Below are 12,500 nucleotides of genomic sequence, written 5' to 3'. Positions count from 1 at the left end.
GTGGTAGTGTGATGGTTTGGGGTCAGCATGGTGGTGGTAGTGTGATGGTTTGGGGTCAGCATGGTGGTGGTAGTGTGATGGTTTGGGGTCAGCATGGTGGTGGTAGTGTGATGGTTTGGGGTCAGCATGGTGGTGGTAGTGTGATGGTTTGGGGTCAGCATGGTGGTGGTAGTGTGATGGTTTGGGGTCAGCATGGTGGTGGTAGTGTGATGGTTTGGGGTCAGCATGGTGGTGGTAGTGTGATGGTTTGGGATCAGCATGGTGGTGGTAGTGTGATGGTTTGGGGTCAGCATGGTGGTGGTAGTGTAATGGTTTGGGGATGCTTTGCTGCCTCAGGACCTGGACGACTCTAGGATAGGGGGCAGCAAATTCACTATTGGATAAATAGGGTGCCCAATTTCAACTTCCTTCTACTCATCCCCAGAATATAAGATATGCATATTATTAGTATATTTGGATAGAAAACACTCTGAAGTTTCTGAAACTGTTTGAATCATGTCTGTAAGTATAACAGAACTTATGTAGCAGGCAAAACCCCAAGGACTAACCATACATTATTTTAATTTTTTTAAGTCAGTAGCGTTAGTTTGTTGATCTCCTGTATTGAAAACAGATAGACCCGTCTTCAATTTGATCGATTATTAACGTTTACAAATACCTTAAGTTGTATTACAAAAGTAGTTTGAAATGTTTTGGCAAAGTTTAGAGGTAATATTTGAGATATTTTGTAGTGACTTTGCGCAAATTGGAAGCTGTTTTTTTCTGGATCAACCGCGTGATATATGGACGGAATTAATCGAACAAAAGAACCATTTGTGATGTTTATGGGACATATTGGAGTGCCAACAAAAGAATCTCATCAAAGGTAAGGCATGATTTATATTTTATTTCTGCGTTTTGTGTCGTGCCTGCAGTGTTGAAATATGCTACACTCTCTTTGTTTACTGTTGTGCTATCATCAGATAATAGCATCTTATGCTTTCGCCGAAAAGCCTTTTTGAAATCTGACACGGTGGCTGGATTCACAACGAGTGTAGCTTTAATTTGGTATCTTACATGCGTGATTTAATGAAAGTTTGATTTTATATCATTTTTTTTAATTTGGCACTCTACATTTTCCCTGGCTATTGTCCAAGTGGGACGCTACTGTCCCACATATCCCAGAGAGGTTTTAATAGAAGGAAGTATGAATTCTGCTCTGTATCAGAGAATTCTACAGGAGAATGTCAGGCCATCCGTCTGTGAGCTGAAGCTGAAGTGCAGCAGGACAATGATCCAAAACACACAATCAAGTCAATCAAGTATGTGAAATCAATCAAGTATGTGAAATTAATCAAGTATGTGAAAATGGCTAAAAAGCAACAAATTTGAGATGTTGTGGCAGGACATGAAAAGAGTAGTTCATGCTTGAAAACCCAAAAATGTCACTGAGTTAAAGCAGTTCTGCATGCAAGAGCGATCCAGAATTCCTCCACAGCGATTTGAGAGACTGATCAACAACTACAGGAAGCATTTGGTTGCAGTCATTACAGCTAAATGTTACATAACCAGGTATTGAGTGTAGGGGGCAATTACTTTTTCACACAGGGGAATTGAGTGTTATCTAATGTTTGGTTTTGGTTGAAGATCTGATAACATTCAGTATCAAAAATACGAAAAAGTTGACAAAATTAAAAAGGGGGCCAATACTTTTTCACAGCACTGTATAATCTAGCTAGTAATTGAAAATGTATATGAAACAAGTCCAAGCTGTAGATGTACGATTATAATATGCTATAATATTTACATACATCATATATTAACATCAGCTATTATCATATTATTAAATGATACCTGTAGATGTTTGAAGGTGAGGATGACAGGCTGGGCGAGGTGGTCTGTTGCTGGGTTACTGACGAAAGCTGTTACCACCTTGGAACTGATCTGGTAGCTAGGCTTTGACGCCGTGTCTGTGTCTGTGTCTGTGTCAGTGAGGTACTGGAAGGAGTTGTTGACAGATGTCTCCATTGTCTTGTAACACACCAACCCAACCAGAGCGAAACCTGGGAAGCACAAAATTAAACAAGTTACTAGAATTTCTAAGTTTTTCAGGTTGGAAGATTCCTGGAATAAGCAGGAAATCCGGAATCCAGAATTAGATTTCTTTTTTTAAGTTACTGGTACTAAAATATATAGTACTTAGTTATAGAGATGATGGTGATGATGATGGTGGTGATGATGATGATGATGATGATGAAGAGTATCCTACCTGGGTATGTCCCGTTGCCGGTGGCTGTCTCCCAGCTGGTGTCCAGCCGAGCGTTGTCATTGGCCAGGCTGATTGGCCCAGTGGGCGGAGTCTGTCCCCTCCTCACTGCAAGCTCAGTCGCTGTGTACAAGGACAAGGATTAAGGCGAAGGAAGATGTGTGTGAGTGTGTGTGTGTGTTCAGCAGTGTGTGTGTGTGTTACCTGCGTGGTCTGTCTCATTGGTGGTGTGGTTGTCTCTGAGCTGCGGCCCGATGAGTCTCATGGCATCTTCCACAGCGCCTAGCAACCCACTCACCTCCTGGCTGTTGCTTAGGATATCGTGAGACAAGAGTCTGTCCATCTCCGTGAAGACATTCTATGCACAGGAAGTAGAAACAGGAAACAGGAAGTGAGTGAACCGTGTGTGTGTGTGTGTGTGTGTGTGTGTGTGTGTGTGTGTGTGTGTGTGTGTGTGTGTGTGTGTGTGTGTGTGTGTGTGTGTGTGTGTGTGTGTGTGTGTGTGTGTGTGTGTGTGTGTGTGTGTGTGTGTGTGTGTGGGGGGTTTACCTCCAGTAACACCTCTCCAGTCAGTCTCCCTCCGGCTGCGTCCCCAGAGTTACTCAACGCCAGACAGCTGTTCCTCATCAGAGACAGGAGACCAGCTAAACCTGGGACAGTCTGAGAGAGAGGAAAAGTTCATTGTCTTCATGTGGGTAAAAACATTTATAGCAAGACTATAACATCTACTGGTTATTTCACTGACTGCTTACTGCCATATTCTATAAATGTTCTGGTTATTTTACTGACTGCTCACTGCCATATTGTATAATGTTCTGGTTATTTTACTGACTGCTTACTGCCATATACTATAAATGTTCTGGTTATTTATTTTACTGAGAGAGAGAGACACCACAGCAGAACAGTCCACACCAGACCCTGACCATAGAGTCGACATCACAGCAGAACAGACAAAAGAAAAACCCCAAGCCCAGCAGCTCTCACCCCCTCTGAGCACCCCCCTGTCAGCCACCCTGATAGCCCTCCTGACAACCCCCCCACACCCACTGAGGACAAACACAAGACACCGATTGTTCTCCTTATGGACTCAAATGGGAAATATATAGAAGAAAACAAACTTTTTCCCAAACACAGTGTGTCTAAACTCTGGTGTCCAAACACCCAGCGCGCCCTTAACCTTCTGTCTGAGGACCAACTAGGCTCACCTAGCCACATAATAATACACACAGGCACAAACGACCTGACAGCACAGCAGGAAAGGGTGGCCACAGCACTGAAGGGAGTGATTGAAAAAGCTTCTTCTACTTTCCCCAACGCACAAGTGGTTATCTCCACCCTGCTACCACGAAAAGACTTCCACCCTGATACAATACAGCGGGTAAACGCAAGCATTTCCTGTGACTGTGCCTCAAAACCAAATGTTTTCCTGGCCCACCACTCCACCCTGGACTTGAACAGCCTCTATGACCAGGTCCACCTCTACAAGGCAGCAGTGCCCACCTTTGCCCGGACTCTAAAGGACATCGCTCTCAAACGCAGCCCCAACACTTCACACAGGAGCAACAGATCAAGAGACACCCCACCCAGACCAGCGAGACACCCTCCAAGACCTGCAGGACCCCCCCCTGGACCTACACATAGAGGACCCACGCCAAGAGGACTTACATCCAGACTGTTCTGTCACCAACCAAGGAGGGCCTACAGCAGCACCTAGATCTTCTGCGCAGATTTTGTCAGATCTGGGCCCTGACAGTAAATCTCAGTAAGACCAAAATAATGGTGTTCCAAAAAAGGTCCAGTCGCCAGGACCACAAATTCCATCTAGACACTGTTGCGCTAGAGCACACAAAAAACTATACATACCTCGGCCTAAACATCAGCGCCACAGGTAACTTCCACAAAGCTGTGAACGATCTGAGAGACAAGGCAAGAAGGGCATTCTATGCCATCAAAAGGAACATAAATTTCAACATACCAATTAGGATCTGGCTAAAAATACTTGAATCAGTCATAGAGCGCATCGCCCTTTATGGTTGTGAGGTCTGGGGTCCGCTCACCAACCAAGACTTCACAAAATGGGACAAACACCAAATTGAGACTCTGCATGCAGAATTCTGCAAAAATATCCTCCGTGTACAACGTAGAACACCAAATAATGCATGCAGAGCAGAATTAGGCCGATACCCACTAATTATCAAAATCCAGAAAAGAGCAGTTAAATTCTACAACCACCTAAAAGGAAGCGATTCCCAAACCTTCCATAACAAAGTCATCACCTACAGAGAGATGAACCTGGAGAAGAGTCCCCTAAGCAAGCTGGTCCTGGGGCTCTGTTCACAAACACAAACACACCCCACAGAGCCCCAGGACAACAGCACAATTAGACCCAACCAAATCATGAGAAAACAAAAAGATAATTACTTGACACATTGGAAAGAATTAACAAAAAAACAGAGCAAACTAGAATGCTATTTGGCCCTAAACAGAGAGTACACAGTGGCAGAATACCTGACCACTGTGACTGACCCAAACTTAAGGAAAGCTTTGACTATGTACAGACTCAGTGAGCATAGCCTTGCTATTGAGAAAGGCCGCCGTAGGCAGACATGGCTCTCAAGAGAAGACAGGCTATGTGCTCACTGCCCACAAAATGAGGTGGAAACTGAGCTTCACTTCCTAACCTCCTGCCCAATGTATGACCATATTAGAGAGACATATTTCCCTCAGATCACACAGATCCACAAAGAATTCGAAAACAAATCCAATTTAGATAAACTCCCATATCTACTGGGTGAAAATCCACAGTGTGCCATCACAGCAGCAAGATTTGTGACCTGTTGCCACAAGACAAGGGCAACCAGTGAAAAACAAACACCATTGTAAATACAACCCATATTTATGCTTATTTATCTTCCCTTGTGTACTTTAACCATTTGTACATTGTTACAACACTGTATAAATATAATATGACATTTGTAATGTCTTTAATGTTTTGAAACTTCTGTATGTGTAATGTTTACTGTTCATTTTTTTTGTTTATTTCACTTTTGTATATTATCTACCTCACTTGCTTTGGCAATGTTAACACATGTTTCCCATGCCAATAAAGCCCCTTGAATTGAATTGAATTGAATTGAGAGAGAGAGAGAGGGAGAGAGAGCGAGAGAGAGGGAAAGAGAGAGAGAGAGAGACAGAGACAGAGACAGAGACAGAGACAGAGACAGAGACAGAGACAGAGACAGAGAGTGGCAAGAAGGAACATTTACCCTTCAATAAATAATCTATATCATTCAAAGCAAACATGGTTCAGCTACAGAGATAGAATGAGTAGAATGGGCCTCCCTATTCAAACGTGGTTCAGTTAAAGAACTAGAACGAGTAGAATGGGCCTCCCCATTCAAGTCAATGATGCCATAATGTAGATTCTATGTCTAACGGTTCAGCTGCTGTATAAGGACTCATCAGGTCCAGGTACTGTAAATCTCACCTGTCCAGGAGTCTCATTCGCTTTGAACTGGTCACAGGTCAGTACTAAAGGAAACACAAAACAAAACCATCACATTTGGATCGACACCACACAGCACAACACAACACAACACAATCACACAACAACACAACACACTACACCACACACAAGAACACAACACAACACAATCCCACCTGCACAACAACACAACAACACAAAACAACACAATCACAGCTGGATAACAACACAACACTACACCACACACAAGAACACAACACAACATTTAGTGATGTGTGAAATCTATTGTGAATGTTTTTAAACTGCCCTAATTTTGCTGGACCCCAGGAAGAGTAGCTGCTGCCTTGACTGGAACTAATGGGGATCCTTAATAAATACAAATATAACACACCACAACACAACAACACAACACCACAACACAACACAACACACACCACAACACAACACATACAAATGAAAACTGTCACATCCTGATAATGATCATAGTAGATCGAAGTTGTTGCCATGGGTAACCATGTTTACCATCAGATACCAACTAACTAGGATACAAATGAAGATATGAGACAGAGAGGAAGTTGAGGTGGAGATTAAAACACCCAGAAACCCACCAGTGCTGAAATGTTACCATGGTAACCATCCTAGCACGCATCCCAAATGACAACCTATTATATAGCGCTCTATGGGCCCTGGTCTAACGTAGTGCACTATATAGGGAATAGGGCCCTGGTCTAATGTAGTGCACTATATAGGGAATAGGGCCCTGGTCTAATGTAGTGCACTATATAGGGAATAAGGCCCTGGTCTAATGTAGTGCACTATATAGGGAATAGGGCCCTGGTCTAATGTAGTATAGGCAATAGGGTGTCATTTGGGACACAATACTAGAAAGAGGAAGCTGCCAGTGGAACAGAGAGTCTCTGTAATATCACTACCTACAGCAACAGAAGGACAGACTGTACTATGCAGCCACCCATAACAAAATGTATCCACTCACTGTTGTAATTCACTTAATGAATCAAAGCATCTGCCAGATATGCATATGTTACATTATGTTATGTGGTATTATGTTAGATTATGTTATATTATGTTATATTATGTTAGATTATGTTATGTTGTATTATGTTATATTATGTCAGATTATGTCAGATTATGTTAGATTATGTTGTATTATGTTAGATTATGTTATGTTGTATTATGTTATATTATGTCAGATTATGTTAGATTATGTTGTATTATGTTAGATTATGTTGTATTATGTCAGATTATGTTATATTATGTCAGATTATGTTCTATTATGTTAGATTATGTTGTATTATGTTATATTATATTCTATTATGTTAGATTATGTTATATCATGTTATGTCAGATTATGTTCTATTATGTTAGATTATGTTATATTATGTCAGATTATGTTATATTATGTTGTATTATGTTAGATTGTTATATTATGTTAGATTGTTATATCATATTTTGTTAGATTATATTATATTATGTTATATTATATTTTATTATGCTATGTTGTATTATGTTTATGTTATATTATGTTATGTTATGTCAGATTATGTTATATTATGTTAGATTGTTATATTATGTTAGATTGTTATATTATGTTAGATTGTTATATTATATTATGTTATATTATATTTTATTATGCTATGTTGTATTATGTTGTGTTATATTATGTCAGATTATGTTAGATTATGTCAGATTATGTCAGCCATGCAATCTTCATAGACAAACATTGGCAGTGAATGGTCTTACTCAGTGACATTCAATGTGGAACCGTTATAGGATGCCTCCTTTCCAACAAGTCAGTTCGTAAAATGTATTTCATTCTAGAGCTGCCCTGGTCAACTGTAAGTGATACTGTCTTGAAGGGGAAACATCTAGAAGCAACAACAATTAAGCCGTGAAGCGGTAGGCCACACAAACTCACAGAATGGGACCGTCGTGTGCTGAAGCGCAAAGTTTATAAAATGGTCTGTCCTCAGTTGCAAGACTCACTACCGAGTTAAAAACGGCCTCTTGAAGAAACGTCAGCACAAGAACTGTTCATCGGGAACTTCATGAAATGGGTTTCCATGGCCGAGCAGCCGCACACAAGCCTAAGATCACCAGGCGCAATGCCAAGCGTCGGCTGGTGTGGTGTAAAGCTTACTGTCATTGGAGCAGTGGAATCACATTCTCTGGAGTGATGAATCATGCTTCACCATCTGGCAGTCCGGTGGACTAATCTGTGTTTGGCAGATGAATGCTACATGCCAGAATGCATCGTGCCAAGTGTAAAGTTTGGTGGAAGAGGAATAATGATCTGGGGCTGTTTTTCATGGTTCACGCTAGGCCCCTTAGTTCCAGTGAAGGGAAAGCTGAAAACTTCAGCATATAATTACATTCTAGACAATTCTGTGCTTCCAACTTTGCGGCAACAGTCTGGGGAAGGCCATTTCCTGTTACAGCAAAGCGAGGTCCATACAGAAATGGTTTGTCGAGATCGGTGTGGAAGAACTTGACTGGCCTGCACAGAGCCCCGACCTCAACCCTATCATACACCTTTGGGATAAATTGGAATGCTGACTGTGAGCCAGGCCTAATCGCCCAACATCAGTGCCCGACCTCACTAATGCTCTTGTGGCTGAATGGTAGCAAGTCTCCGCAGTAATGTTCCAACATCTAGTGAACAGCTTTCCCAGAAGAGTGGAGGCTGTTATAGCAGCAAAGTGGGGGATCAACTCCATATTAATGCCCATGAATTTGGAAAGAGATGTTCGACGAGAAGGTGTCCACATACTTTTCGTCATGTTATGTTATGTTAGATATAGCTGTAATTTAGGACTTTTAAAATAGGAGCCTAGTTATATTTCCAATCCAGGCCTTCCTCTTCTAAGAGACAAAGGTATCGTATTGTAATGTATCGTGTCGTGGGAAGCAATGCGTCATAGTACCAGATTCTACAATCACCTGAGCACTGAGCCTGTTTGTTGTTGTAGTTACTGTATCCAGGGTGACAGAGGCAACTGTAGCTTCCTTTCTGGTTCTGACAGTCCCCGCCCACTCCACAGACACCAGCGATCTCATTACACTCATCCGTGTCTGAGGGAGAAAGAGATACAAAGAGAGATGAGGGTAGGGGAAGGATAATGATGATTTTAAAATTATTTATTTTATTTCACCTTTATTTAATCAAGTAGGCCAGTTGAGAACAAGTTCTAATTTACAACTGCATCCTGGCCAATATAAAGCAAAGCAGTGTGACACAGACAACAACACAGAGTTACACGTGGAATAAACAAACGTACAGTCAATAACACAATAGAAAATGTCTTTATACAGTGTGTGCAAATGGCGTGAGGAGGTAAGGCAATAAATAGGCCGTCGTAGCGAAGTAATTACAATTTAGCAAATTAACACTGGAGTGATAGATGAGCAGATGATGTGGAAGTAGAAATACTGGTGTGCAAAAGAGCAGAAAAGTACATAAAAACAATATGGGGATGAGGTAGGTAGATTGGATGTGCTATTTACAGATGGGCTGTGTCCAGCTGCAGCGATCGGTAAGCTGCTCAGATAGCTGATGATGAGGAGGAAGAGGAAAAATAGGAGGAAAATGATGGTAAGAGACAGAGAGAATGACAGAGAAATAGAGGGAGAGAGAAAAAAAGTGAGAGAAAGAGAGAGAGAGAGAGAGAGAGAGAGAGAGAGAGAGAGAGAGAGAGAGAGAGAGAGAGAGAGAGAGAGAGAGAGAGATTATCTAGAGGGAGTAAGTCATTCAGAAAGTCTCAGTTCTGCTGCATGCAAGTCAGTGTGGGGGTCACAGTTCAATCAGGTTTAGGGGCATTTAAGTCAGTGGTTCCCAAACCTCTCCTCTGGGAAACCCAGACATTTCACCACTTTGTTTTATTCCTGAACTAACTGACCTGATTCACCGTATTTACCTGATTCACCTGATTCACCTGATTCACCTTCGTCAAGGGCTTTAGTATTAGTTGACAAGTTGAATCAGGTGTACTAGCTGTGGAATAGTTACAATACATGGAAGGATTTGGGTCCCGGAGGAGAGGTTTGGAATCCACTGATTTACGTGGTCGCATTCCTGGCTGACTAAATTGTAATTATGACATTGCACCAATGGCTGCGTGCCACATCATCAACTCTGCAGTCAGGCATCAAATTGCTGCTTTATCCTGTGACGGGGTTAACTGATGTGTTAAACGCGTTATCCAGGTGTTGTGAGATCTGACAGGTGTCTTCAAAGAGTGAGGGTCACGGGGTCGAAGGTCAGAGGTCTGAGTTCATGGGTAAGAGGTCAGAGCAGTGATGTTGCCGTGGTTACTGAGCCCTGACGGACAGGTGCAGGTGTATCGGCCAGGTGTGTTTGTGCACATGCCCTGAGCGCCGCACACCGGGGGAACCCACACACACTCATCCTCATCTGTAGTGGACACACACACACAAGCTAAGCTGAGATCCTCGCATCACACACACACACACACACACACTTACATGGATGCACAAATACACACTCATCCTCATCTGTAGTGGCCACACACACACACACACACACACACACACACACACACACACACACACACACACACACACACACACACACACACACACACACACACACACACACACACACACACACACACACACACAATGATGCTCTCTTGTTGGACTCACCCTCACAGTGTCTAGTGACGTTGGTTAAGTTAGATCTGAACCCAGGTTGGCACTGGCAGTTGAAGCTCCCGATGGTGTTGAGGCAAATGGTGTTGCTGCCACAAACCTGTGGTTTCTCCAGACACTCATTGAGGTCTGAAGAGAGAAGGAAATATGGGGTGTGTTCAAAAACGTTTTGCAACAAAAACACTTTTCTATTGGACAACTTCCTGAACAGAGGAAATAAGGAGATATGAGCCAAAGCAATGTTTAAGTCCCTTGACATGTAGCATTTACACACACACACACACACACACACACACACACACACACACACACACACACACACACACACACACACACACACACACACACACACACACACACACACACACACACACACACACACACACACACACACACCCACACACACATTTGAATACTCACCTTTACACTCCCCAGTGAGAGGAGTAAACTTGAAAGTCGTTGTGGATACAAACCCAGGTAGACAGTGACAGTAGAAGCTTCCATATGTGTTGTAACACGTGGCATTACTTCCACAGGGTGGGGCACTGTCCCACTCATTACACTCATCTATATCATCACATTGTTGACTCCCATTGGCTGTTAAGCCCCTGGGGCAACCTTTGGCCACTTGGTTCCCCAGTAGAGTGAAATGAAGACCTGTGCGGAGAGAGAAAGGGAGAGAGCAACAGAGAGAGACAGAGAGAGAGAGAGAGAGAGACACAGACAGACAGACAGAGAGAGAGAGACAGACAGACATAGAGAGAGAGACAAAGAGAGGGAGGGAGAGAGAGACAGAGAGACATAGAGAGAGAGAGAGAGAGAGAGAGAGAGAGAGAGAGAGAGAGAGAGAGAGAGAGAGAGAGAGAGAGAGAGAGAGAGAGAGAGAGAGAGAGAGAGAGAGAGAGAGAGAGAGAGAGAGAGAGAGAGAGAGAGAGAGAGAGAGACAGAGAGCGAGAAAGAGTGAGACATAGAGAGAGAGAGAGAGAGAGAGAGAGAGAGAGAGAGAGAGAGAGAGAGAGAGAGAGAGAGAGAGAGAGAGAGAGAGAGAGAGAGAGAGAGAGAGAGAGAGAGAGAGAGAGAGAGAGAGACAAAGAGAGGGAGGGAGGGAGCAAAGAGAGGGAGGGAGGGAGACAGACAGAGAGAGAGAGAGAGAGACAAAGAGAGGGAGGGAGAGAGACAGAGAGAGAGAGAGACAAAGAGAGGGAGGGAGAGAGAGAGAGAGAGAGAGAGAGAGAGAGAGTGAGAGAGAGTGGGAGGGTATTACTTAACCAAACAACTACCGGTGGGAGGCTTTCTGAAGCCTTTGGGGCCAATTGTGCTCTGCCCTATGGGACTCGCAATCACGGCCGGTTGTGAAACAGCCTGGAATAGAACCAGGGTGTCTGTAGTGACGCCTCTAGCACTGAGATGCAGTGCCTTAGACTGCTATGCCACCAGGGAGCCCAATCAATAATGGTGTGCTGTGATTTCAAGATAGATTCCTCTGCTGTGTGGTTCTACACCCTGAGCGATCTTTCTAGATGAAACTAGATAAAACAAAAAGCGTACAGCAGAGGTCGGCGCTCTCTGTCCAGCAGTTCCAAAACCCTGTAAAAATGGTTGCACATTTTCTAAACCCAGAGGCGCAATATGGAACGCTTGCAAAATAGACCAATCAGATCAGGCCAGGGTTTGGGGTTTGAGAAGTCAATGAGAGAAATAAAAAGTATTAATCGCCTACAACTGTGATCAGGGACTTCTATTGGAGAAGCAGTTTCAGCCTTCACACTGTACTGTCTTAGATGGTTGTGTGACGTCCAAAGCTTCAAACGTCATCAATCACATGATATTTTTACTTTGATAGAAACATCAATACTTTTGTATCAGATCAGACCAGTTTTGTCAATAAAAGTGACTTTGTCGCTATATTTAGCAAGTTTTCAGAACCATCCAGAAACTTTTATCAGTAAAATCTAGCTACAAATTTAGCTACTTTTCAGGCTGCCTTTTGGGAGTATTGACCTTAGAACTAGAATGAATAGAACGGAAGTCCCCATTCCAAGGCAATGATGACATAATGGGGTGGTCTGGCAGCCATTTTGAGTG

General features: G+C 43.0%; 3 protein-coding genes across 6 annotated transcripts in view; 1 reads left to right on the top strand and 2 right to left on the bottom strand.

Moving 5' to 3' along the window:
* The window catches only part of LOC139545504 (adhesion G protein-coupled receptor E5-like), a 494,332-nt gene that overhangs the window by 287,182 nt on the left and 194,650 nt on the right, over positions 1–12,500 (top strand). The gene's annotated exons all lie outside the window — the stretch shown is intronic.
* Positions 1–12,500, bottom strand: part of LOC139545540 (adhesion G protein-coupled receptor E5-like) — a 57,389-nt gene that overhangs the window by 26,545 nt on the left and 18,344 nt on the right. The window contains exons 2-9 of the mRNA XM_071353437.1: positions 10,836–11,072; positions 10,410–10,544; positions 8,688–8,819; positions 5,733–5,776; positions 2,795–2,905; positions 2,450–2,603; positions 2,249–2,368; positions 1,834–2,042 (exon numbers count right to left, since the gene is read on the bottom strand). Of these exons, the coding sequence (XP_071209538.1) occupies positions 1,834–2,042; positions 2,249–2,368; positions 2,450–2,603; positions 2,795–2,905; positions 5,733–5,776; positions 8,688–8,819; positions 10,410–10,544; positions 10,836–11,072 (1,142 nt within the window). The remainder of the gene's footprint in view (positions 1–1,833; positions 2,043–2,248; positions 2,369–2,449; positions 2,604–2,794; positions 2,906–5,732; positions 5,777–8,687; positions 8,820–10,409; positions 10,545–10,835; positions 11,073–12,500) is intronic.
* The window catches only part of LOC139545517 (adhesion G protein-coupled receptor E5-like), a 106,862-nt gene that overhangs the window by 79,529 nt on the left and 14,833 nt on the right, over positions 1–12,500 (bottom strand). The window lies entirely within an intron of this gene.

This window comes from Salvelinus alpinus, chromosome 2, assembly GCF_045679555.1.
Source record: "Salvelinus alpinus chromosome 2, SLU_Salpinus.1, whole genome shotgun sequence".
NCBI lineage: Eukaryota > Metazoa > Chordata > Actinopteri > Salmoniformes > Salmonidae > Salvelinus > Salvelinus alpinus.
Note: the sequence above shows the minus strand (reverse complement) of the source record. Positions and strands in the feature narration are given on the sequence as shown.